The 26,329-nt window shown below is 38.3% G+C and overlaps 1 protein-coding gene across 5 annotated transcripts in view; it reads left to right on the forward strand.

The window, feature by feature from the left end:
* Positions 1-3,909: 3,909 nt before the first annotated feature.
* LOC118812376 (kinesin-like protein KIF21A) overlaps positions 3,910-26,329 on the forward strand; it is a 55,985-nt gene continuing 33,565 nt past the window's right edge. For 4 of the 5 annotated variants that reach the window (XM_036577341.1, XM_036577343.1, XM_036577342.1 and 1 more), the window contains exons 1-2: positions 3,910-4,308; positions 25,837-26,059. In XM_036577341.1, coding sequence (XP_036433234.1) covers positions 4,265-4,308; positions 25,837-26,059 — 267 coding nt within the window. In that variant the 5' untranslated portion in view covers positions 3,910-4,264. Of the gene's footprint in view, positions 4,309-5,361; positions 5,443-25,836; positions 26,060-26,329 lie in introns of those variants that run through there. The other variant, XM_036577346.1, reaches the window with a different exon arrangement.

The following is a 26,329-nucleotide window of genomic DNA, read 5'->3' on the forward strand; positions in this document are numbered from 1 at the left end:
ATTTTGTGCATTTCATTGGAAAAATCTGCTATTTTGTCTACCTTACCTGTTTGAATAATGAGGGCAAGATAATCACCATGTTCTTACGAAATAGTCATTTCTGGTGTATAAAACCTGTGTTGGATTCCAGAAACATTAGCATTAGGTAGCATTAACTTCATTTATTTATTTGTTTCTAATCGAAAATAGACATTTTTCAGATTTCTACATGATCAAATCAGGAATTAGCAACAATTAAGGCTACTATAGGGCCCGTTTCATTAACCTGAATATGAAGTAATAATATTCCTTACAATTTAAATAGCATGAATAATTCAAACATGTAATGCCAGCAGTGTAAATAGAATGATTTTATATGTCTGAAACTCTTGTGAGATATTATATATTTTGACATGAGGTCCTTGCTCATATTTTGTCTACAGGAGTATTAGAGACATGTTGCTGATGTAATGAATTTATGATAATAGTGTAATTTTATGAAAAGCCAGTCAGCGCCCTTTCTGGGACATTGTAATGACAAACAGTGATTGAGGTGATAGTGTGGACGGCAGAATGTCCCTTTTGCAGAGTTTTTGCCCTTCTAGCAAGAACTGTCAGCTCAAACAGAGAGAACTGTAACTTATTAGAAGCCTGTCTTTGAATGGACTTTGTCTCTTTTTGCATGTCATAAGGATGCCTATACTTCTCCTGTACTGTTTCCAAACAGTATACATAAAATGCCATTTTGCAAATATGTTTAAATCCCAAGGGTTGAAATATGCCTGAATATGTGAACTAAGACTGGAAATGTTCAGCTGCCCGGTAAATAAAAGAATAACAATTAAAGCGTGTGCAGACTGCCTTCAGTACCAGGTATTAAAACCATATTTTATGTTGAAAGACGCTGCTATTTTCTCATAGGTCTACTACAAGATCACCAAACCTTGTAAACTGTAAACTCTCCCTGAATTTCTCTAGAATGGAGCATTTCACATCAAACCACTATGAATGACTTTGTTTACACTGCAAAAAATGGTGTCTTGGCAAGTGAAATGATCTTAAATCTGGTAGATATATCTAATATTTCTCATTTTGAGATAGTTGTAAGATTTTTTAATAGGATTATTTAACTGATTTCTAGACTTGAGTGATTTTATTAAGTCAACTTATCTCATTATTTTGGAAGATCATTTTGCATGTTGTAAGAAATATGCCTGAGACAGTACAGTGAGATCTCAAAAGAACAAATATTACATGTATTGATGACATTTAAGATAACTTCACGTGCTAAGATACCATTTTTTGCAGTGCACATCTTAATCATTTAATTATGCTGAAATTTTGAAAAACCTGTTGGAAAACATGCACTGAACAGGTTAGCAGGTGGTGTTCGTTGTGAAACACGAGAAAAAACGATTACACAGTTACAGTCCCTTCCATTCAGCAGCACCCACTCATACTCATATACAGATACTTAACTGTGATGGATTTGTACTTTCCAAGTGACTTTTTTTTACTTCTACTCAAATAGGCCTATATTTGTGAGGCAAAAGGAATGTACAATTTCCCAAGCTGCTTTTTAATCCTCCTACTTCTTTTTTGTGTGTTTAATTTCACACCTGGACTGATTTGATGTGGCTCACATCTCTCACTCTGGAGCTTTAGCATGTGTTTCAGAAAAAAGAGAAGACTAGAGGCTAATAACTTCACAAACTCTGCTTTTAGATGCTGGATGCACTGTAAGAGCTGGTTTGTTTGAGGTTCCACTGTAGGTGGCGGATCAATTACTGTACATATGGCGCCATCTATTGGTTAAAAGTGCGAACTACAGCTATTCACTTTCTGAAAATGCATTGAACTGAGTCTTGACTACTCGCTCTATTTCTTATCTGTTCTGCATTCTAAACACTCTAATGCTGCTGAACAACACACACACACACACACTTACACACACACACACCCCACACCCGAAACAGGTGACACGTACAGATGTTAGTGGAGAGCGTTATGTGCGCTGCTTTTAAACTGCTGAAAAAAAAGATCATTAGAGCCATTAGGATTGGACGGAAGGCCAACGAGGCCATGAAGTAGTTATAATTTTCTGGACTGTGATCTCGAGAAAACAACTTTTATCGTGACATCACAAGACAAGTTGTGATATCGAGATAACAGTCTAGAAAACTATGACTACCTTATGGCCTCTCTGGACATCCGTATGATTAAAACCTGGTGGTTTTGCTTTTTCATGGGAACTGGCTAAATGGTTAATTTATTATAGACGACTAGTTTCCTGTAGGAACACCTTTAGATCCCATCAGGAAACTAGCAAATGCACCTGGAATCAGAGAACACCTGTTAAACCATTAGAATCCTTTATACTGTGATATCAACCCATCAGGAAAACACAAAATACCATTAGTGACTATTGGACACCACCAGGAACTAAAAAAACTTAATAGTTTCTATAAAGTTTTTTTAACAGGACAGTACTGATTGACAGCCACACAGTGGCGCTGTTTTTCTGCCTCAGCACTACAGAATTGAAGGGGCTGATATACTTTTTTTCTTGTTATTTCATTATTTTCCATGATGTCCACTTATGGCGTTAATGTGGAAAAACAGTCATAATTCATTTTTACATGACCTCTTTCTGACCTCTCTATTCCTCACAATCAAACAGGCTGTTTTTGTTTCTGTGCTTTTAAGATTCATATATGATAATCATCTGTTCTGTTTTGCTGCCATATAACTTTAACGTGATTGAATAGTCTAACCTGCTGTAGGCTGAATAGGCATATACACGTAAGTGCACCGGTTTTCGTGACGTCACCAACACAATGACTTCAAAACAGCCTGTTTTTGCTGCTTAGTTTAATATTTTGACTGTGTGGGAAGTAAATCGCACATTTTGAATGTTTAACAGTGTTTACATACTAACAAACATAACAAACTCTTTTATTTTATCAATGGGAGGCAAATTGTTTTTTTATGATATGGGCCCTTTAAGCAGTAGGCCATATGAGCGGTAGAGCACACGAGCAGTAGAGAACATGGTAAATAATGTTTGTGATTAGCTAAAACAGTCGCACATAAGCCTAAGGTCACTATGCCCTATGCCTGGTGTTGGCTAGAGGGCCGTAGAGCCACCCAGCTTTAGGCTGTGGAGCTGTGGAACTGTGTACTGTGGAGTGATGGAGCTCCATCCAGTACCTTTGGGATGAATTAAAGTGGTGTTTATGATACAGAACTGATAGAACTGATAGGTCAGTACCTGACCTCACTAATGCTCTTGTGGTTGAATACAGTCAAATCCTCACAGTAATCCTATACCCAAAACTGGTACACATATGCACGTATATCAAAAATAAATGTACATATGTGTTGTGTGCATATATGTAATTGTCAAATATTGGACAAATATATGGATCATAAGTATATGTCTGACTGATGGGTGAACAGATATGTGCTTAATATATGTGTCGTGTATTAGTCTTATACATCCCTGCAGTTATTATTGTTACCATTTTATCTTTTTGCTTTTAAATATTACATTTTCAAAAGTGTCAGGGAACAATATTTTCATTTATTGCATGTTTTACATGTGCATGTTTATAGAGTTTAGTAGTATTATACAAATTTTATTATACAAATTTTCACTTCAGTAGGAAGTATGTGGAAGAAACAAAGAGGAGCGTAAAAACCTTTTACATAACTTATATATTTATATAACCATATTATATAACATGAAGCTAGTATGTATGAGCTGTATGAGTAATGTATGCCATCCATATATGAAGAAACGTTGGATGAGCAGGTGTCTACAATCTTTTGGACATACGGCGTATTCGTAGCGTGGAGCAGGTGGGCGTGGTCATTTGCCGGTTCGGGCGTGGTCTGGTGACGCGCCAGCCGTGCGAACGTCATGCAAGGACAAATGAACGTGTCTGAGCGCCGCTAAGAAAAGGCTCCAGCGGCCGCTGCCACAGAGGGGGGTCGACTGTGGCGGTGGAAATGTAACGTTAACCCTCCAGACGGCGGGCTGAGTCGTTTCCAGTCGAGTAAGAAAACGTCCGAGCAGCTTTATTTTACGTTTTTGCCTATAAAACACTTTTATTTTACCATGTGAAGCTGAATAAAAGAAGCGCGAGACGCGCTTGGAGCCGAACGGACGAACCCTAACGTACCTGCTAAGTTGGCTAACCGAAGGCTATAAAGAACAACAAAAACCTGAATGCTCGGAATTGTCCTTGTTTTTCTCCTTTAACGACGCCGAGACGTTTGAAAGATGTCGACCGGACAGGACGAGAGCTCCGTGCGAGTGGCTTTGAGGTAATTTCTCTACATCTTCTGTCAGAAATGATGCTCTTTTCGGTCCCGCCTCTCTGTAAGTGAACCTGTTATGGCAGGACTGAGCTGCGGATGAGAAAGCCTCTCTTGTTGACTGTAAACCGTCTTTAAAGGGTCTGTATACGGGGTCATTCTGGTACTGTAGCGTGACTTCACCTTGAAAGAAAGAAAAGACTTAATTAAATTGTAATAGAAAGGAACCACTGTCTAATAGCAGTCGAACCGTGCCTGTGTACGTATTGAAGTGGAGTGCTCGGCTTAAGGCCTCATGAACGTCTCCGGCTACGTTACTTCTTTATTTCTTTGTGTCTTGAAATTTAGCCTGTTGTAAACATGGGAAGAGTCGGGCAGAGAAAACGAGGAGTTGTCTGCCGTGATGCCCTGTTTATTCAACCCAAAGTCTCCACATAATAGTGCTGATATCCTGGTTTACCGTGTACGTTACACCATGTGACAAGCCATGTCATGCTTAGCAAAAATTATTATCGGTAAGCTTATTATCCAAAATGCCCATAAATTACAGTGTCCCTGTTGCCAAGTGGTTTGCCTTTCGTTTTTAAATTCTACTGTGTGCATTTTATTAATGCACCTTTATTCAGGACCTGACTACCGTTAATTTAGTTTGTAGCGCACGCTTAGCTATATATCATCTGATGTTTCGATACCTTGATATATTTGGAAAATGTTGTGATACTAAATTTTATCAATACCGCCCAGCACTAATATCATAGGCTATAACACAAAATAAACCTGATTATTAAAACTGCAGCTCAGGCATCTGCTTAAAGAGCTGCATCACAATTCAACCAAGCAGATAACAAAGTAAAAGGGCCGAGTGTAAACAATGCAATCAAAATGCAGTGAGCAGCCAGTAAGAAGCAACTAAAGGACAAAGCACACAATCTATGAATGACAACACTGCATCCAGTACTTATCAGTGCAGATATCTACAGCAGAACAGTTCGACACTGTTTACATTGGGGGTAATAAAGCAAATCGCACAGAGTCCATAGTGCAGAACACAGCTTGTTTTATTACATTGAAATACTTTAGATCAGGATATATCACACCAGCTGTATAATAACCTTACAGACAACGATCGATCCAAACTACAAGGTAAGAGAACTAAAGACTAAAGAAATGCACCTCTCCAAAACACCTGTGCTGTACAAAGAAAACAATGTGCTTTGAAAACAGTTCAATAATGCAGGAGGGTAGCCAGGAAGCAGATAGGGGCCTGTATTGTACACCGATACAGGTTTTTATTATTGAAGAAGGCTCTGTTCAGGACAAAAGCTCTAAAGCCCTGCTCAGGTTACATTATTCCACTCTGACTGTTCGACTTCAGTTACCAATGTCAGACTTTGACCCAGAATGCAATTGGCTGACTGTTTGGGACCGTGTCACTTACCCCACCTCTGTGTTTAGTAAATGTTGTGGGTTTCATATGGAAACATCCTTTGCAAAGCAAACACCACAGCGTGTAAAAAGAGAGAATAAGAACAGGGTGTACAGTCAGGACAGGTGCACTCAGCACTGTCAGCTGTATGATCTGACTTTGCATGTGCGTTTTCATGTGTTAGTAAAGCACATTAAACCTGCCTAAGCTCTTTCACAAGTGCGATATTTTGCATTGCACCTTTTAACTGTGGAGTCTTTTATCAATAAAAAAGGTTAACATGGACGTGCTGTGTCCCAGTTGCATAATAAATAACATTGCAGCTTCATATGAAGTGCATTCGCTTAGCAACATTAGTTCCTGTTAGTACAAAGTGATGCAGTATGTCAATATTTTACATACAAATCTACCAAAATCTTACAGTATTAAGACTAATATATAGTGTGTACTTTACGGCAGGAGTAGTCCTGTTCAGTCCTAGTCCTGGAGATGTATCACTCTGGACAGTTCAGATCCAATAAACTTGGCTCTAATATTCAGATGCTCCTGAAGGCCTTCATTACCTGCATCAAGTGTGTTTGATTAGGGTTGGAGCTAAACTCTGCAGGGTGGTAGATCTCCTGGACCAGGACTGGGCACCCATGCCTTATAGTATTAGTGGAACACAGTCATTGTAGAGATAACAGGTTTGCTTGTAATAAGGTGTAACCATAAGAAATAGAACTTGTAAAATTTGTGCCTGTGGAAATATGCTGAGTATGTCCAGCACACCCTCATAATTAAAAATGTAATATGCTGTCTAAAACTGAACTGTGGTAAAATTTGTGTACTAAAGGCAATGTGAAATAGAAATCACAACACATATTCCACACTTACCAACTCAGTGAAAAACACGCTATTAGGGAGGGTTTCCAAGCTTGCTGAGCGTTTCGATCTGTGATAGGTGCGGTTGGAAGAAGGGGGATGTGAAACATGATATGTATTTGGAAGTATTTGATAACTTCCCAGGCTTTTAACATCATAAGGCTTATTATTAAGTAACTACATGGGCCACAATGCAAACTGAATAAGTTATTCTTAGGTTATAGAAGTGTGTAGTCGAACTTTGGACCTGCCAGTGGGTCCTGCACATTTAAGGCGTTAAGGCACAAAAACTGGATCCTAAAATGAATGTTGCCAGCAAAGGCCTTGAACCAAAACCGAAAATTGAAATTAAGTTTTGTCAGACATCAACTCACCTCAGACTGCAGACACCTGCACCACTTTCCATATGGCCACTGAAGATAAAAGAGCAAAGATGCCTCAGAAAGAAAGCATGTGTGGGAGCACTTTAAATTAGCCTTATCTGACGATAAGAAAATGCTCGGTATAAAATTTGCAATTAACAGCTGCCTCCATGGCAGTATACCATGGAGGCATGACAAGGTTGACAGATCATCTCAAGTATGTAAGTACAGTAATTCTTTTCTGCACTGCTATGCTTCCGATTCGCACTGTCCCCGACTCTGTCACATACCCACTTCAGCTGAGAATATTAGCTCTTTTCTCTCCCTTTATTTTCTAAAGAAACGGTTTTACATCAGTGGGAAATTTGGCAGCACAAAGATAGATCTGTTTATTTCATCAAAATCACATTCAGAAGTTTTTAATACTGTATCATAGAAGAGTAGCCTCCACAAACTGTTAGTACAGCGCATGAGATGCTGTGCAGCTACCTCACCAAGGTCTTTAGATTTCACTCATATATTAAATATTAAATATAGTTCAGAACACAGTAAAAAGTGGGAGTGTGTGATTTGACTGGGTCTACAGAGTTTACACTTCATTCACACACAAGGCCTAGTTAATATTACTTTTCCCTGTGCACTGGTGCACGGTGACATAATCAAAACTCACAATGCATTTTTGTGGTGGGTAATTACAATTTGATCAAAGAGAAAGCAATAATTTCAACTTTTAAAATATATGATATGATTAATCATGCTTAGTATAATCAGGGACATGAACTAACAAGTTAAAAGAGGTCAATTTTAATTTCAACTTGACTTTAATATGGTAGGCTGTAGTTTTAATTCAGGATCAATGAGTCAGCTGGGCCTGTGCCCTGGGTGTCCACCCACTAATCCGCACAGCTCCGGGTAAAAGACTAAGCAGCTCACACTGAGCTTGAGACCTGCTCTGATCCCCTACCTTACTGTAGTGCCCCAACACACAAAAAATACACACATACAAAAAGTCAGGTCCTTCTAATGCCTGAAGGCTGAATTAAATTGGGCTGGCTCGAAGACCATTTTACAAGCTTTGAATACATGTTGGCATTTCTGGATTACTCGTTCTCAAAACTACCCTTAGTAAGAATAATATTTACATATTACAATAAACCATGATTTTCAGTATGTTAATTGTAATGTGCTGTAGCTTTATGTCAGATTAGTACAGATGAGTCTGACTGGATTTTTGCAAGCCCAGATAACAGCAGTGATACAGAAGCAAGTTTAAGCTGGAGCCTAAGAAAACAAATACTAACATGGTGAACAAACACTCAATGATTTAAATTATTCAGGCTGTTTTTTTCATTTGGTTAAATAGAGTAAAATCAATGGACATTGTTGCATAAAATACAGTTAATTTCATAATATTTATTGTGTATAGCTGCTGAATTGCATCAAATTTATTGAGTATAGCTGCTGAAGCTTGTAAGCTTGGATTATTATCTTGGAAACATTTACCAGAATGTTTATTTAATCATGAAAGTTTTCCTTGGAGAATGACATCAGCTTAAAGCAGCATCCCAAAGACATTATTCTTTCTGCTCAGTTGTCTATCTAGCCACGTTTAAACATGAAGTAACTGTTTCCAGCTCATCCTGGGATTAAAATGCATTGTTATTGCTAAATGGCATTACAGTCAAAGGCTCCAGCATTTGGTGATATCAATACATCATGTGTACTTCTGTTTGTAAGTGCAAAGGCATGGCAACCTTTTAATTAGCACTGGTGCTGACAGTAGGAGTTATGCTTAAATACATCTGACGGGGTGTTTGTACTGGTTTATAACATACAGAGTTTTGAGACTTCGGTTGTGCTTTTTCCTCACTGTTTGTTGTTATAGATACAGTGCCTGTCTCTGCCTGTTGGACACATGCCATGTTCTGACAACACTTCATTCATCTTGAGCTTAAATGCAGACTTTAAATTTATTAATCTATTGTCTCTCTAATGCTGCAGATAGACGTGTGATACTCTCGTACCTGTCTTTGGGGATCATTTACCATAGTGAGGGAGTTGGTGGACTAAAAATTGGTTTGGGTAGAGCAGACAGATGCATAATCACAATGTGAACAGATGAAATATGTAGTATGTTTTGTAACTTGCTCAACATATTTGGTGCACTTCAGGAATTTCTCTGCATAACCTCAAACCAGTGTATTATTTGAAAGACCTTTAAATATATCAGTAATCATGTAATCTAACAAATTTTAACAAAAAAACTCATTTAAAAAAGGCCAAACAATAAAAATGGATTTAATGAGCAATAGCTATGCATAGCCTTTCAGAGATTACAGAATTCGGAAAAAATGAAAGGAAGGAAAAAGAAAATACTGTGTGGCAAAAATGCATATAAAGTGGGTGTGCCCACCAGAATAGGAAAATGTTAATTATGCATTATCATCATGTTAATTGTGAGCTGACTGCTGATTCATCAACAAGGTAAATATTAATCTAAAATTTGTAATCATGGCAGGTCTAATTATTTGTGTAGTTGTCAGAACGTTGTTCTAGCCTTCTCCTTATGTTTGTCACAGTTTTTCCACCTTTAGTTTTCCAAGTGAGTGAACTCACCAACCAAGGCAACAGCCTCACTCTCACAAAAGGAGCTTCATTCAGTGGCAGAGCTTTCATTGAAGGAGTGTTTGAGCATATCTATAAGTGTGTGTAGTGTGTATAGGGCTCAGCTGAAGAAGGACAATGTCTGTCTCTCTTTATACTGGTTCCACTCAGCTACTGGTCCTTTGAGTGCCACTGTACTTTAGTAGGCTTCAACAAAACCATTAACAATGAAAGGCTCTGTGGCTAACAGTAGTGTTCTTTGTCATATTGATCTCTCAGTCATTGGAATTACAAGTTTGAATTGCACACAATGCTGTTTTTTATTTTTTATCTAGTGTTAGTTTGATATTGACCCATGAGAGTATATGTGGCAAAAGTTACTGGGACAGTTCATTATTGAGCAATCTGACTGAAACTGTGTAGACTTGTAATGTTAAAAATTCACAATATTTATGAGGCAAAGGGCAGTTGAGTTCTTTGTATCTAAAAGTGCCTTGGGATGGTTAAAATAGGCCTGCATTATTTTGACTAGGACTTGAATTTAGTTGATTAATGCTAACAGCCCACATTTTGACCGAAATTACATGGATCACATGGATGCTTTGACCTTGTTATCAGATCTTTTAGTCAGGGGGTGAATTATGTTGAGTCCACCTGCCATCTCCTCCCAAATGTCATTGTGTAGACCCTCTTATCAATATTTATGAATCAGAGAACTGAAAGAGTACCATGTCTCTTATAGCCATCTGTTGTCTGCATGCAAAAAGCAGTTGACTCATGTATAAAAGCAGATTATCCAGAAAATACAGTCAATACTCATGTGTTGTAAAGGCTGCCTAATATCCTGCAACATTTTCGCAAAGCAGACTTTCTTAGACTCTTTAACTTTATCTTATCTCCTTCCTGCTTTAGCTCAATGCATAGCAGGGAGCCCTGAGATTGCATTGCTGGCTGGCAGTGTGTCTGACCGTAGTACGTTTTTGTCCTTGTCTGAAGGTCTTTTGGGTGCCCTCATGTCATGGCTGAAGCGCATGAAATCCTCTGTTGCCTCAGAGGAAGGAAAAAGGACAACCAAATCATTGGAACTTTCTCAAAAGCTGTCAGACTGACAGTGAACACAAGAGCCAAGACTCGCAGCCTCTCTGTCTCTTTCAAGTTTTTTCTCTTTTCTGTTTTGTTTTTTTTTGAACATGAATTGATCTTTTACAAATATGTTCAGTCTTAGCAACTGTTGTGAAGTTGGATAAGCTTTACAGAATGCTTACAAAACTTTTAGCACACAACTCTGTTTTTGTTGAAATACTTAAATTCACATTGTGTTATTCATTTGAAATGATATTTATTTTGTATGTGTGTGAAAGGTCACACTGTTTAAGATGGATCAGGTGTGATTTTGTGATTCGTGTAATCGAGCTAACACTAGCATGGTGACAAATTCATTGCTGATTGCAGTCTGTCTAATTTTGCTGAGGTACAGCAACAAAGTCCAGCCCAGTAGTGCAGCTTTTTAAACTGGTAACCTGCTCTTATCCTACGTAACTGTCTACAACTAAATACATTGAATTAAATGGGATTTTTGCCAACATTTTTTAAAAATTGTCCAACCTTGGAAAAATTACTCTAAAAGAGCGCATTTGTAGATGAAGCATGGATAGGTCAATTCTGTCTTACACTTAACATTTTTGCTGTGTTTGTGGTGTAGATAAAAAAATGTGGCTCTAAAATTACATCTGTCATCCTGGTTCATGCTTGTGGCAGACTGTACAGTTGGAATGGCAAACATGCAGTTACAATTCAGCTTACAGTACATAACAACAAGATTCAACATCTTTCCTTATCTTGTGTTTTCAGCATTTCCGCTAAGTATAGTCAGCCAGTATCAGATCACTCCTGGATCAACAGCTCCTTTCCATTAATAACCAACAGCATTTTGAGCCTCAGGGAGAGGAGGTGGCTGGCTGTTTTGTGTGTCCTTGTTTTCATTGGCTTTCCTCTCCTTTTCCACTCATTGACCAGAGCCATGGGGTAATCTGACAGATCTGTGTTGCCCTCTGACCGTTTTTCCTGCAGTTGCTCATGTGTGTACTGTGACCTCTGACCCAGGAAGCAGTCAAAGAGCACTAAGTGAACCAAACAGGGTGCATTGGGGCCAATGAACCTCACTTGACTCATGAACCAATGCAGCTTTCAGGGAGGCTGAGTCTGCAAAAAATTCTCTTCTGTCATTATAAGAGTTGGCAGCTCAAGATCCGTCTTCATCCTGTGAGCATTTTTAATGGCACAAGTGATGTCAGTATTTAAAAACTGCTTAGTTTTAAATAAAAACTGTTTAGGAAAGGGCTAAGAGGTCATTAACAGAAAGCAAAGCACCAAATAATGCTGGGAATCTCAGTCCCCCAGCACTGCAATATTTATATGATTTAAGACTTTGTGAGTTTCTGCTGTTTGAGAAAAATGATAAATAAAAACTGATATAATCATGTTTGGCAGTGCACACTTAACAACTGACAGTCCTATTTGTCAGTAAAGCACTGTTTATCTAAAACTATTCAGTTCTATCTACAAAATTAAAATCTACAGTATAATTTAAGGATGTCCTGGTCTGATCCAAAGAATATGTCCATGCACATTTTAATGGATTGGATGCTGGCTGTATGAAGCTTGATCCAGTTCTGATCCTTTGTTCCTTGTTTTTTGCACTCTGCCTACATTGCTGCTATAGAGGTGACATAAACAAGCATTATTCACAACCTGCAGGCGCTTTAGAAGTTATGAAAGTATAAATGTCTGCACTTTAAAGCTCTTTTACAGTGGAATGTATACATTTAACAGTAATATCTGTAATATCCACAGTGCTAGTGTTTTGAATGTGTTTTAGCTAACCATGTTTTTTGCTTAAAATTGGCAATTGTGAGCCAGTGGCTACGCTTTGAGTCTACTTTCTACCTTTTACTGAGAGCGGCATGCCACCAGACGCCCACTACGTTTTTCGGTCAGTTTTACATTCTGCTATACCCACGCTACTTCTGGTTTAAAGTAATAGTTTGGCGAAAAATCTCATTTACACAGTTTTCCACATAGCTCAGATTAAGTCATCAGCCAAGAGATGTTTGGAGCCCAGAATTTGCTTCTGTAGTTTAGAATTGGAGCAGCAAGGCTACCACTGCTAACAAACACTAGAACTCAGTAGTCACCGAAATAGCTCAAATTGCTTCTGTTAACATATCACCAAAACTTCTTTCAGACAGCTCACTCTGCATCCAGCTCTTTGTTAAGGTCGTACAGCCTTTCAATTTGGTGTACATTATGACTAAAGGTACGTTCACGTTATTACAGAAAAAAGGGTTTGTGCACATCTCATCCACTCAGTCCTTTTTGCCATGCTGTGTGAAGCTGGTGGATGGTGGCTTAATGACTTTAGAAACTGTTATTTCACAGAAATAGTTCACAAAAAACAAAATATAAGAGTATGCACATAGTATGCACATAGCACAAATGCAGTGATTTTATATAGATACAGAATATTAAAGTAGCTGGTAGCCAAATTGTCATGTAAGTCAGACATATTAGATCATAAGCCAATATGTACACACTAAAATGGACAAAAAAAAGCTAAAAAAGCTATGCCAAAAGCAGAACATCAGTCCAAAGTGTCACATTGTGCATATATTAAAGAAAAGTCATTATTATTGTAGTGTTAACTGGCAGGTTAGCATATCTTCTCTATGTTGTGTGGCTGTCTTATGTACGAAAACACAAAGATCAGATTGGATCAGCCAAAGCTCAACGGTAAAATAGTCTGATCTGATCAGAGGCAATCATCAGTATTACATACAGTATTACTAGTCGATATTATTATAATGTTTAATACCTAACAATTAGTATTAGTAGCAGTCACAAACTCTTCCACAAAGCTGGTGCCTGAAGTTCTTTTCCCACACTACTGTGATTTCACCGATCAAGTAAGATTAGAATCTGCACTTAGGTGTGAATTTATACTTTGCAAATCTGTTTAGGAAAGTGGTATTTTCTCCCCTGAGCCTGAGGGTCAGACAAGGCTGGTTTGTACCTGTTCCCAAATGTTATTGTACCAGAAACCTCTACATTAGCTCTCACATAAGCTTTCAACAATAGAGCTCGAACTAAAAGTAGTTGCTCAAAACAGTAAACTACCCTCAGCTCCCACCCCAGAAGACACTTAATGTCAACACTGGCTTAGGCTTAGCCCAAAACACCACAAATCTGTGAATGCCTTTATCTTGGCAATATAATAGATTTTGCACATGTAAGCAGAGACTTTAGAAATCACAACAAGGATGACAAATGAGACCTGCTGTTCTGACAGGTGATGAAGGGGAAATCCTAACAGCCAGTTTCTGTTTCTTTCTTGCCCTGTTCCTTTTAGTTTGGCCAGTCATTTACTCAGGAAAACTTTTCCTGGTAGGTTCACAGGAGCAGGTTAGACAAGCTGCCATTGTGGATCCCCTGACTGAAGTTACACAGAAAGGAAGAAAGCAACCCTGTCTCTGCCCTACCACAGATCTGAGAACAGCTCAGTGATCATGTTTCTCTGGGTTTATGTTTAAAGAATGAGTGGGTGCTTTTTCACATTTTTATTGGAGGCTTTTTGAGGCACACAGAGTGGTTGTGGGAGAGCCAAAACAGTGGTTGCTGTGTGTATCACTTAGAAAAGATTCAGTGTTATTTCATCTTACTCTTTGTATGTTTTGAAGTGTTTCTGTTTCAGACCTTAGGCTACTGCTATCGCACAGCTGTGACATGTACATTCCTGTTTAAATTCAGTATATTGAATACATTTTAGACCTGTCCAGGGTGTATCCTGCCTTCCGCCCAATGACAGCTGGGATAGGCTCCAGCACCCCACCGCGACGCAGAAGGATAAGCGGTTTAGATGTATGAATACATTTTACATTTTTCCTTATCCACCATCCCATATTGGGTATATATACTGCTTTTGATCTATTTATGTTGACAGATGAAAATCAGTATGCAGAAAGTAGGTCAGTGGAATTTAGTAGATCCTTTTGTTTGCCAGTATGTGTTTAGCAGCACAAAGTCTATGTCACAGTTGCATTGCTCAAAATTTAATTCAAGTTAGTAATGCTTTGCGGGAGTCCATATGCTCAAAATGTTTGCTTTGAAATTCAGAATCACTTGATATGGCTTGTAAAACAACGGTCACCAACAAAGAACAACTTTCAGTCACGAGTAGTAAAGCTCTTTATTTAAAATTCCAGAGGTACTTAAATTCTTGAGAAACTTATAGCATGGCTTTTCTGTAATGCATCAGCAATCAGCAGTGCATTTCTATGGGATTGTGTATTGTCTGGGTATGCTGTGTCCAGATTGGCCAGTGGCCGTGTTTCATTGTTTTTGTGTTGATGATATTGCCTGTTAAGGCTGCACAATGAATCGTTTTGAAATTACAGTCTCGATTAATTTCTCAATGTTTGAATCAAAGACAGCATTGATTCTGCAGTATTTTCTCTCAAATAACCAGTGCATAAAACAGAGCTCCTTATTCACAGTAACCGCTGACCATTGACACTGTGCCCGTGGCCTCATACATGCTGTAATTGTTGATACATTTTGATCACTGCTACGAAAATGTTACTTTCTGCTAGTTCCTCTGTGGGTTTTTCAGTGTTATTTTAGGGTCAAGCTAATGGTGCTCTATGTATATTTTCTTGCTCTCTCTCTCTCTCTCTCACTATATATATATATATATATATATATATATATATATATATATATATATATATATATGTATGTGTGTGTGTGTGTGTGTGTGTGTATATGTATGTATTCGTATATAGCAAGAAAATATACGTACAGCACCATTAGCTTGGCCCTAAAATAACACTGAAAAACCCACAGAGGTTAAGTGTATCTATATGTATGCACACTCTCATGGCGACAACAGAGTAGTATCGCTTTTCTTAAAGTACAAAATGACAAAATGCCACCAGGGCTGTCACTATAAGGTGGAAGTGTGAGAATGGTCTCTTATATCGAACATTTATCAAACATTTCTTATATTTCTATTGAAAATTATTGTTATTGTTGTATCGACCAGCCCTAGTTTCTATGTGCAAATAACAGATAATCCTTAATTCATCTTCACAGTAAACACCAGAACAGGACCTAAAGCCAAACACAGAGTATCACAGTGATAGTTTAATTTAATGTAATGACATTAAGACATAAAGGTTAACTTTGGCCAATAAATGCCAGATTCAATTTCGTTTTTACACTTGTATAAACTGGATTAAATAAAGCTTTCAGCAAGACTTATCACATGACATCAGTTTACTATAGTGTTGCTATGATACCAATACTGTATCGGTATCGGCATCGATGATGGGGATACCAATATATATATGAACAATATCACAAAGCAATTTCTGACGCGTCTCACTCGTCTGCTGCCGTGTGGTCACTTACTGTCTGAGTTAATGTTATTGAGAGAGCCGAGGGATCCGCCGGACTCTCGGTGTAATGATATTTAGCCTCGATTTAGCCTTTAGCATAGCAGTCCACTAGCCGGGCCTGTGTGTCCACTAGCCGTGCCTGTGGTGTGCCTCTGTCAGTCAGCTGTGTCTCTCAGCAGTGGGGTCTCAAGGGCTGTTGCTTCAACCAAGCCAGAAAAAACACTGCAAGTCGCTAATACTGACAGCATGAATGACAATGATATTTACTCAACTGACACTCAGTGATGCAGCATGAGGGAACAAGACGCACATATAAGACAAATGACTTGAGATATTTGGATGTGAACAACATTCAGCTCTATTTTTGAGCCAGAGAAGCTGCTGTGTGCTGATGCGTAAACACCACAGGTTTATCTGTATACTGTTCAGGTCTGTTTTTAACTGTGCTGCACAATAAAAATATTTTACATTTATGTAAGTTGTTAAACATGTTTCTTATTTCTAATTATAAAATACTAAATACTAAATAGACACACAGTAAATAAACAAAAATAAGTTTTCTTAAGCATCTAATAAGTATAATCCAACAAGTAAATGCCATCTAGCCAAGCTGAATGTGTTTTATTTGTGATGCAGAACATAGATTTTACCAAAATATATATTTTAAAAATGTAACTGTATAAATATTAGGACTTATATGTGAGATAGGTTAGATAGAGTTAGTACCAGTATTGGTACTCAGTATTGGCCGATACTGGAACACATATTGGTATCGGAAGGGAAAAAGTGGTATTGGTGCATCTCCAGTTTACTACCTCATCACAAACTGGTTGTGTTTGAGCTGGACGATGCAAGCTAAGAAAGGCTAGGTTAGTAGCATTAGCTGTGGCAACTTACTATTAGCTGTCCACCTAAAAGACTGGCTGCCGGAGTCGTGAGCACCATTGCATTGCTTTGTCACCAGGTGCACTGCTCAAAATTTAATTAAGTAATGCTTTGTGGAAGTCAGTATGCTCAAAATGTGTAGTTGGCAATTCAGAATCGCTTAATATGGCTTGTAAAACAACAGTCACCAACAAAGAACAGCTTTCAGTCATGAGTAGTAAACCCCTTTATTTAAAATTTGATATAAATTTTCTTTGTTTTGCCAGTGCTCACCATTGTCTCATTGGAGCTGAGAGAGTCTCTTCTCCAGCTCGTATTTGCATACAGAAGGCTGATAGGCTCCAGGGAAACTTTGATAGGCTCCAGAGATGTTATGTAGATTTGAATGTACAATGTGCTAGCAGTCTGCAGCATAACAAGCAAGTTGTGGAAATTATAGGAAAATGACAAGCATATTGTAATACCGTGGTACACGTGTGCGTATTGAATCGTAGGGGGTGTACCGACCGGTTAGATAACATACCGTGTGCCTTTGCATCATAAATACACACTCACTGAGCACTTCATTAGGAACACCTGTACACCTACTCAATCATGCAGTTATCAAATCAGCTAGTCGTGTGCCAGCAGTGCAGTGCTAAAAAATACAGATACAGGCCAGCAGCTTAAGGTAATGTTCACTTCAACCATCAGAGTCAGGAAAAAAGTGATTTTGACTGGGGCTGCACAATGAATCGTATTTTTATTGTTATCGCAATATGAAATGATAAACACGTTATTAGAGCAGTGAAGACAGAACAGATGTAAATACCTCACACGGCGCCAGAAAGACATCATTACATTACCGGCACAAACCATTATAAGCCTGCTTCTCTGCACTGGAACTGACCCTGCTCTCCCACCAGGAGATGAGGTGGACAACTACAAAACACATGCTCGGAAAGCTTAAAATACTGGCCCATAACATAGTTTTAACATGCAGCACACAGGCTAGCTCAGCTCTCCTGTTTTGCTTCTAGCCACCTGGGCTACTGAAGTTCACTGCCTAGTCTATCTAATTAGTCAGGCTGGTTTGACTATTTCTGCTACTGTTGATCTTCTGGGATTTTCACGCACAGCTGTCTCTAGAGTTTACTCAGAATGGTGCAATAAAGAAAGAATATCCAGTGGCAATTCTGCAGAGTGCTTTGAGAGAGGTTAAAGGAGAATGTCCAGACTGGTTTGAGCTGACAGAAAGGCTATGGTAACTTAGATAACCTCTCTGTACAATTATGGTGAGCTGAAAAGCATCTCAGAATGCACAACACATTGAACCTTAAGGCAGATGGGCTACAACAGCAGATCACATTGGGTTCCACTTCTGTCAGCCATGAACAGAAAGCTGAGGTTGCAGTGGGCAAAGGCTCACCAAACTGAACAGTTAAAGAGTGGAAAAACAAAGCCTAGTTTGATGAATCTTGATTTCTGCTGAGGCACATAGATGTGGAGTCAAAATCTGGTGACAAAAAGCATGATTCCGTGGACCAAACCTGCCTTGTGTCAACAATCCAAGCTGATGGAGGTGGTGTAAAAATCAGTTACCAGATCTGAATCCAGTAGAACACCTATGGGATGTGGTAGAATTTGAGATTCAGAGCATGAAAGTGCATTAGGAATTGCATGATGCACTCATGTCAGCATGGACCAGAATTTCAGTATTTCAAAATTCAACATCTTGTGGAATCCATGCCACAAAGGTTATTTTTTTGTCATCATCACCATATTTTCTGCAATAAACACATTGTTAAAAGCTGTGATGAGAAAACAGATACATCATGTCATTGGTTCTGAAGTAAGTAGCTGTTAGTATTCCGTTGCTTTTTATTTTGCACAATAGTGAATGGTTCTTTAATATTTTTGTATTTTATTATTACTTCAGTTTAATCAGCATTTGTGTAGCCCTGTTGCCTGTCCATCCTTTGAAAACGCAAAGTCACTATGATGCAGGATGAGGTGAGCTCCAGACGACCTCCCATCTCCGGGACAGATGATGCGTCAGCTATAAATGAGAACAGCAAATCAAATCACTGATAATGCTTGTGTCCTCTCTGGGGGCCCATTTAGGACTGGTACTGGTTGTTGTCATCGACTTATCTGCATGAGTCAGAGTTCTCAGTATTGCTACTCATGCTGTACATTAGCCTATTGTTTGTTTATCTTGTTTACTCTGGGCAGATTCCTGTAGTTCACTCTGACAGATAAACCCCCTGCTGTAAGATAAGTCCCCATGAAGCAATTTTTTTAACTTAGGATTAGGACAGTTCAGCTGCAGAGATCCAAATCTTTTTGTACGTCAAGTTCAGGATTTAGTAGTGCATCAAGTTCAACTTTAGCTCAGACCACAAAGCCTTCCCTGAGAAACGAAGATCTGCAGAGAGGGCTGATGTTACTGTAATCATTGTAATGAGGCCTGTGGCTTGAAGCTAAGTGGAGCTGTCACATTGTTAGGGGTCGTTTGGAACTGGACTACTTTCTTCTTTCTCCTTAGCCCTGACCACCCCCCTGCTCAGTATATTTTGCTTTAATTTTGTCAAGAGAATTTACCTAAGCACCCATTAAAACCCATAGAACATACTGTTGATGACACTTTCTGGCTCAATGAAACAGACATTTACCAAAGACGTTGTCACTATTAATTATAATAGTAATTGAGAAATGAGTTAATCTGTTAATTATTTAAGAAGAAAGAGGGGTATACACTGTGGCACCTTAAGTACAGTTTTGTACAGTTGTTTAGAACAGTAACAAACCATGCATAGCCTTTCAAAACACTCTAGAAAAATGTATTGGATGTAAACAAGAAACCTTAAAAAGAAACAGAATTAAAATTATATATATATTTATATAATGTAGCACTATGTATGAATATAAATGTGTTTGTTCTTTGTGCTCTGTTTCTTACTGTAACAGAGAGCAGTCAGAGAGAGGTAAGAAAGATCCTCACTGAAACATGCTTTGTGAGCATAGAGTATACTGACTTTAAGAAGAAAGTCTAGAAAGGACTAAGAAAGAAGCCCTTATGCCTGTGCTGGAGGAGATGTGTTTACATTCAAACTTAAAGCTGAAACCTTTCAGCCCCCTTAACTGGGGTGCTACATGGCCACCATGTGGAGAGTGAAGGCAGTGGGCTCTGCTCTCATTAACTTCTCACAATATCTTTTATAACTCTCAAAATTACAGACACAGCATCCAAGTGTGGCCCCCTTTTGATGAGCTCATGGGAGTTAGTGGGCTGTCATAATGCTCGTATAGCCAAGATATACTACATTACTTCAGTGTTTCTCAGACTTGGCTACTCATACACATCAACTCCTTAAAATCCCAGGTTTATTACATACTAAGGTTTATTATTCAGTAACTACAAGGACTTAAGTGCAAACTGGCTGAACTATTCTTAGGTTATAGAAGTGTGTAACAAAACTTTGGGCCTGCCGGGGGACCCTGGCCATTTAAAGGGTTAATACTTTTTCTGTCTTCATATAATGTATCTTGTAAAAAATAATAAATAAATAAATAAAGTTCCATTCAAAACTAGCAACTGTGGACAATGACAACCACAGCAATCACAGGCATAGTTTAGCAGTTTAACCATTAGAAGATGATAGTTATTATGTTTGTTAATGTATTATTATTAACATTGTTGAAACATAATTACATGAGTATATACTTAGTTAATGAGTTGCACAGTAAATTATATTTACATTCAGTTTACACTCTGTTTAGACAAGTTTTGAGTCTACACTACCGTTTTTTCTTTGATACGTTGTTGCCAAAACTCACAAATTCAAAATAGAATAAAATATATTCTAATATTCTACGAACACAACTGTAGTGCTGAGCCCATGATATTTGTGTGTCATGATTTTTTCTAATTATCTAATAAGGTATCAAGATATTTTATGTTATTTGGCAAAAAAAATAAATTTAGACATTTTTCCACTTTTACTTCAGATGGACTCGAATACTTGAGACATGTTTGGTGTCCAAATTTTGCTTTCTTAGTTTAGCGCTAAAGCTACAAGGCTGATGTTGCTAACAAACACTAGAAGTCAAGAGTCACTGAAATACATCCCCAAAACTTACCTTAACTCACCTAAACCGCAGGACAAACGCATAAGACTTCACAGTGTAGCTGAATGCTGCAGACAGCCACTTTGCACAACAGGTGTGCTGAATTCCAAATCTCCCGCAGAATTTCACTGCCTTCACGTGCTCATAGGTCACTCAGGCACATGGACGTTACAGATTACACACAGATTTCTGTTGTCTCTGTGGCCGTCTGCAGTGTTCAGCTAAACTATGAAGTCTTGTTCATTTTTTTAGTTTACAGTCATACTTTGTCTTAAACCATATAGACTCCACAACCTTAATGAAGTCTGCATGACATTAGTGAGGAGCTGGATGCAGGTTGAGAAAAGTTTTGAGCATGGATAGTATTTATGGAAAAGATTTTGATGACTATTTGCTTGTAGTGTTTAGTTAGCCTCCTAGCTCCTGCTCTAATCTAAAGAAGCAATATTTGTACTCCAAACTGATCAACTACATCTGGGATACATTTAAAATTGTGTAAATTAGATTTTCCAATTAACCATTCTTGAATATTTCCAGAGAAGTGGTACTCTGTGCTAAAAGAATATCTTACAAACTCAAGATATTTTGTCTTCATTGGAGTGTTTTATTTTCTCCTATTAAAACAACGGCAAAGAAATCTTAAATTCTTATGTCGTTATCCAAGTAAGATGAAAAATCTGAATGCTGCTGTAGTTAAAGGGGATGTTCATCTGTTTTTTGTGAGGTCAAAGTATTCTCAGCCCCTCACAGTTCTGGCAACAAGACTTTTTACTGCTCTGCAAAGGTTATTTTTCTTTTATGCCAATGGCTGAAAATTACAAAAGAAAGCAGGAAGGGAGTAATTGAGGGTAATAAGATATGGTAGCATGATGGTGAAGTCATACTTTTAAATATTGTGGTTACCTTTATTTGACCTCTGCATGTTTTTAGTTGCTAACACAATGTTATGATCTTATTAGAGACACACATCTCTTCTCTGTTATCCAGGAAGTGATACTGTTTAGCTGTGCAGTGATACACCTTACTGCAGAGATTCAAGTTTAAGCCTGAAAACTGTATGTCTTGTCTGTGTCATTTTCCTTGTCAGAAAGAAGAATGACATACTTGCTGGTCAGGCATGGCCAGCTAGCAGAGTACAGAGGGAGTTGTTCTCCCTTGAATGCATTAATGATTCAGTGATGCTGTGAGGACAGAATTTTTTTCCACTGTTGCTTGATATAGGATTTCAATTCTGGTCTCCTTTGTTGTATTTTTTTTGTTTCATGATGTGGAAACAAAAGTCTCCATGACCAAAAAGAATTTCAAATTTTGATTTGACGGATCACAGGATACTTTTCCCGCTTTGCCTCAGTCCGTCTTAAATGAGCTTGGGCCCAAAGAAGGCGGCAGCGTTTCTGGATTTTGTTTATATATGGTTTCTTCTTTGCATGGTAGAGTTTTAACTTGCGTTCTTGGAGGCAGCAATGAACTGTACAGAGAGATTTCTCTGGATTCTCTGAATCTTTTAATGATATTATGTGCTGTAGACGATGAAATCCCCCATTTATTTGCTATTTTTCATTGAGAAAAATTATTCTTGAATTGTTGCGCAATTTAACTGTGGAGTCTTTTACAGAGGGATGAACCCCTCATAATCTTTACTTCTGAAGGACTCAGCCTCACTGGGATGCTCTTTTCATACTCAGTCACGATACTGACCTGTTTTGCCAGTTAACCACCAGGTGTTTTTAGCATTACACAACTTTACCAGTCTTTTGTTGCCCCATCCCAACTTTTTAGGAACGTGTTTCTGGCGTCAAATTCAAAATGAGCATTTATTAACTTCCTCACTTTCAATATTTGATGTGTTGTCTTTGTACTATTTTCAATTACATATAGGGTTTAAATGATTTACACATTATTGCATTCTGTTCTTATTTGCATTTTGCACAGCATCCCAACTTTTTTGGAAACAGGACTATAGATTAAAATGCAAAAATAGTATTTTTTACATCCCAGCAAAGGGTTTAATAAGAAAAAATTGCACACATTACTATATCAGTCAGTAAAGCACTGTTTAACTAAAACTACTGGAGTCTGTCAAATATTTGACCGTATTATATATATCAGCCATTAATATTGCTATATGATTTTTTTAGCTACTTAAAACTGGCATGCTTTAAGTATCACCATTACATCACTACAATGCTACTTCTAAGCTTTGTGGTGGAATGAAGAGAACCGATGACAGAGCTTTGGAAGAGCTGTGCTTGGTTGTCTTCTTATGTTTGCCTGGAAGAAGAAAGTAGGTGGAAGGCTTTTACTGTACAGCTATTCAGATATGCCTATTTATCACTTTCAAATTGTCTGTTTACAGTACAAAACCAGCCATTACATTAAAAAGTTACATTGTGACTGATGACAGCCAGTTTATCATATTTTATTGATGAGATTAGTTCATAGAAGTATTCTGTTTCCCTATTACTCTTTGGAAAACGCTGCTCTTTTTGAGTCAAGCTGTTTGTCGTAGGGCTTGCCTTCTAATACATACTTTTTCTCTCTCTGACTCTCTTTCCATTCATGTCCTTGGAGATGGGCGCTCAGAGTTGGATGCTAAATAGCTGGGTTCTGATGTCATGGGCACACAATAACAGCTCTATGGCAATGTACTGTTACTACTGTATCCTCTGCCCCAGCAGTGCCAGGGATTACAACACTAGCTCGCTATCCAGTTGGCAGTTTGCATCAAGGCATCACAGAAGTCACACTGATACTATATTATTGTTTATGTGTTTAATCAGCTTCTGCCACTTTTACTCCAGCTTAAATAGGCTAACTTTTACTGTGAGTCCAAGCTGCTGTTCTTATTTACTGCTTAGTTATTGATAAGTCATATTTAGACAATTTTGCCCCTACCTCAAAACATGTGTTGTCTAAAATTTACATCTTAAGTTTTACACTGGAGCTGTGGGGCTAATGTAGTTCCAGTGCAGAACTAAACGAAGCAAACTTAATAAACTTGACTGATCGGCTACATTTGAGGATAACATTTGGATTTTTTGCCACACCATCTCTTCAATGTATTATGACTTTATGCAAAAATAACTGCCCTTTTGGTGGTTTAGCGCACAATGAATGAGGGAGACCTTGACTTTCCAAATAGGAACAAATGGGACATCAGAGAATATATAACACAGGCGGATGGCCTGTGGTAGGGGCAGTTAGACATAGACGTAGTGTGGAGTGGTTTGGTAGGAAACAGATGAGTAAAAACAAACAGAAAAAATGAGTTAATGAAAAGCAGGGTGTGACTGTGTACCTAGTGAATATGCTGAGTTCTCCCCTCACCCCCTGAACAGAGTAAGCTCTGTATGTGAGCTGGCTAGAGTGAGCTGCGCAGCTCCGTGCACAGTACTGTAACATTCTGCACACACTGCAGTCACTCATCATCACATTGCCAACACACATAACCACATGCATACATGCATATGCACAACTTCAGTTGCTTATATTGCATGCACTCAATGCATTGTCAGAAATTAGCTTTTTTATTTTGAGTTTTTGCCCTCCTGGCTTGACAATCAGGGGTGTTTATAACCCTTTAAGGGTTTTTCTAACCTTGCATGTTGTTCTGTGGATCAGTAGGCCTGTTTTCCATGTTGCAGCAGATGAGTCTAGCCTTTTTTTAATAAATAGCTACTGTTTGTTTCATCCACATAATTTTACACCAGTGCCATTAATTGATCCACTTTGCTGAAATAATATATAAAATATTTTTTCAGCCAGAATCCATTATGGCATCTGCAAGGGCACTAAAGCTGTATTTCATATGCAGCCTTTGTATAATTAGGCTAAAATGTAACATGTCAGTTGTTTTTTAAAACATACACCCTTAAAACATATGGTTCTTCAAGGGTTCTTTGGCAAAGAAAATGGTTCTGTGTAGCACCATGAACACCCAAAGAACCCTTTACATTATTCTTTGCATCATGAAAGGGCTCTTCAGATTGATGGAGAATGTGCTGTAGATAGTTCTACATAGAACCTTTTTAAAAAGGGTTCTATATAGCACCAAAAAGGGTTCTTCTATTGTAATAGTCTTGACACTCTAACAATAGAAGAACCTTTTTGGTGCTCTATAGAACCCTTTTCAAAAAGGCTCTATATAGAACCATCTACAGCACATTTTCCATCAATCTGAAGAACGCCTTCACCATGCAAAGAGCCCTTTAACCACACAAAGGGTTATTTGGGTGTTCATGGTTATATGTGGAACCATTTTCTTTACTAAAGAACCCTTAAAGAGCCATCTTTTTTTAAGAGAGTGGGATTCATTTAGGGGCATGTTTGCCTTTTTTTATTTCAGGGGCATTTTCCCCAAACCCTCATTAGCTTTTGACTATGACCCTGTGTTATCATTCACACAACTGCTGTAGTACAACCACACCCACCTGCAATATGTGTAGATGATGCAATCATTACAGCTTGCTGTTGTGCATGACTTACATTCATCAAGCTCTTGGTAAGAGATTAGAGTACACTCTACATATTAGTAATGTTAGTTACCCAATTCAGAGTGCATTGTGGCATGCAGTAATGTGCTCTGTAGAATCCTGGCACTTGCTTGGCACACTGCAAGCTAGGCTTTGCCCAACCCCATACCTGCATTCCTCCAGTCAAAATGTCAATATATCAAATGTATTTAATCAGGCCCAGTGACAGGCTACCATTTATGTTTAAAGAGTGTATGGTTTCAATGGAAACACTCACTGCATGACTAGCATGACTGCTAACCTTTTGTTTTCCTTCTCTCTCTCTCTCTCCTCTCTCTCTCTCTCTCTCTCTCTCTGTGCAGGATTCGTCCACAACTGGCAAAGGAGAAAATTGAGGGATGTCACATTTGCACATTTGTCACCCTTGGAGAACCCCAGGTGGTTCTGGGCAAGGACAAGGCCTTCACATATGACTATGTGTTTGACATGGACTCCCAGCAGGATGCCATCTACAGCAACTGCACTGAGAAGCTCATTGAAGGCTGCTTTGAAGGCTACAATGCCACTATCTTTGCTTATGGCCAGGTAAGAATCATTTAATCCAAATAATTCCCAAGGTTGGTTGTGCCAGGTTAGATTAAAATGCTTTCTTTTACATAAACTAGAGGTTAGGTAAGTGTTAATGCTTTCAGATGCAACAGTACTGTGGAGATTACAAGCTAGATTGTTTTTTTTTCTCTCTCTTACTGATGTGCCATGTGTGTTCTGTGAAACAGTATTGCACAATAAAAAGGTGCTTACAGCTGTGCTTGTCTCTGTGGAGCTCGTTTCATATCAGCCATGAAGAAAAGCAAA

The sequence above is a fragment of the Colossoma macropomum genome, unplaced genomic scaffold, assembly GCF_904425465.1.
Source record: "Colossoma macropomum unplaced genomic scaffold, Colossoma_macropomum, whole genome shotgun sequence".
NCBI classification, from domain to species: Eukaryota; Metazoa; Chordata; class Actinopteri; order Characiformes; family Serrasalmidae; genus Colossoma; species Colossoma macropomum.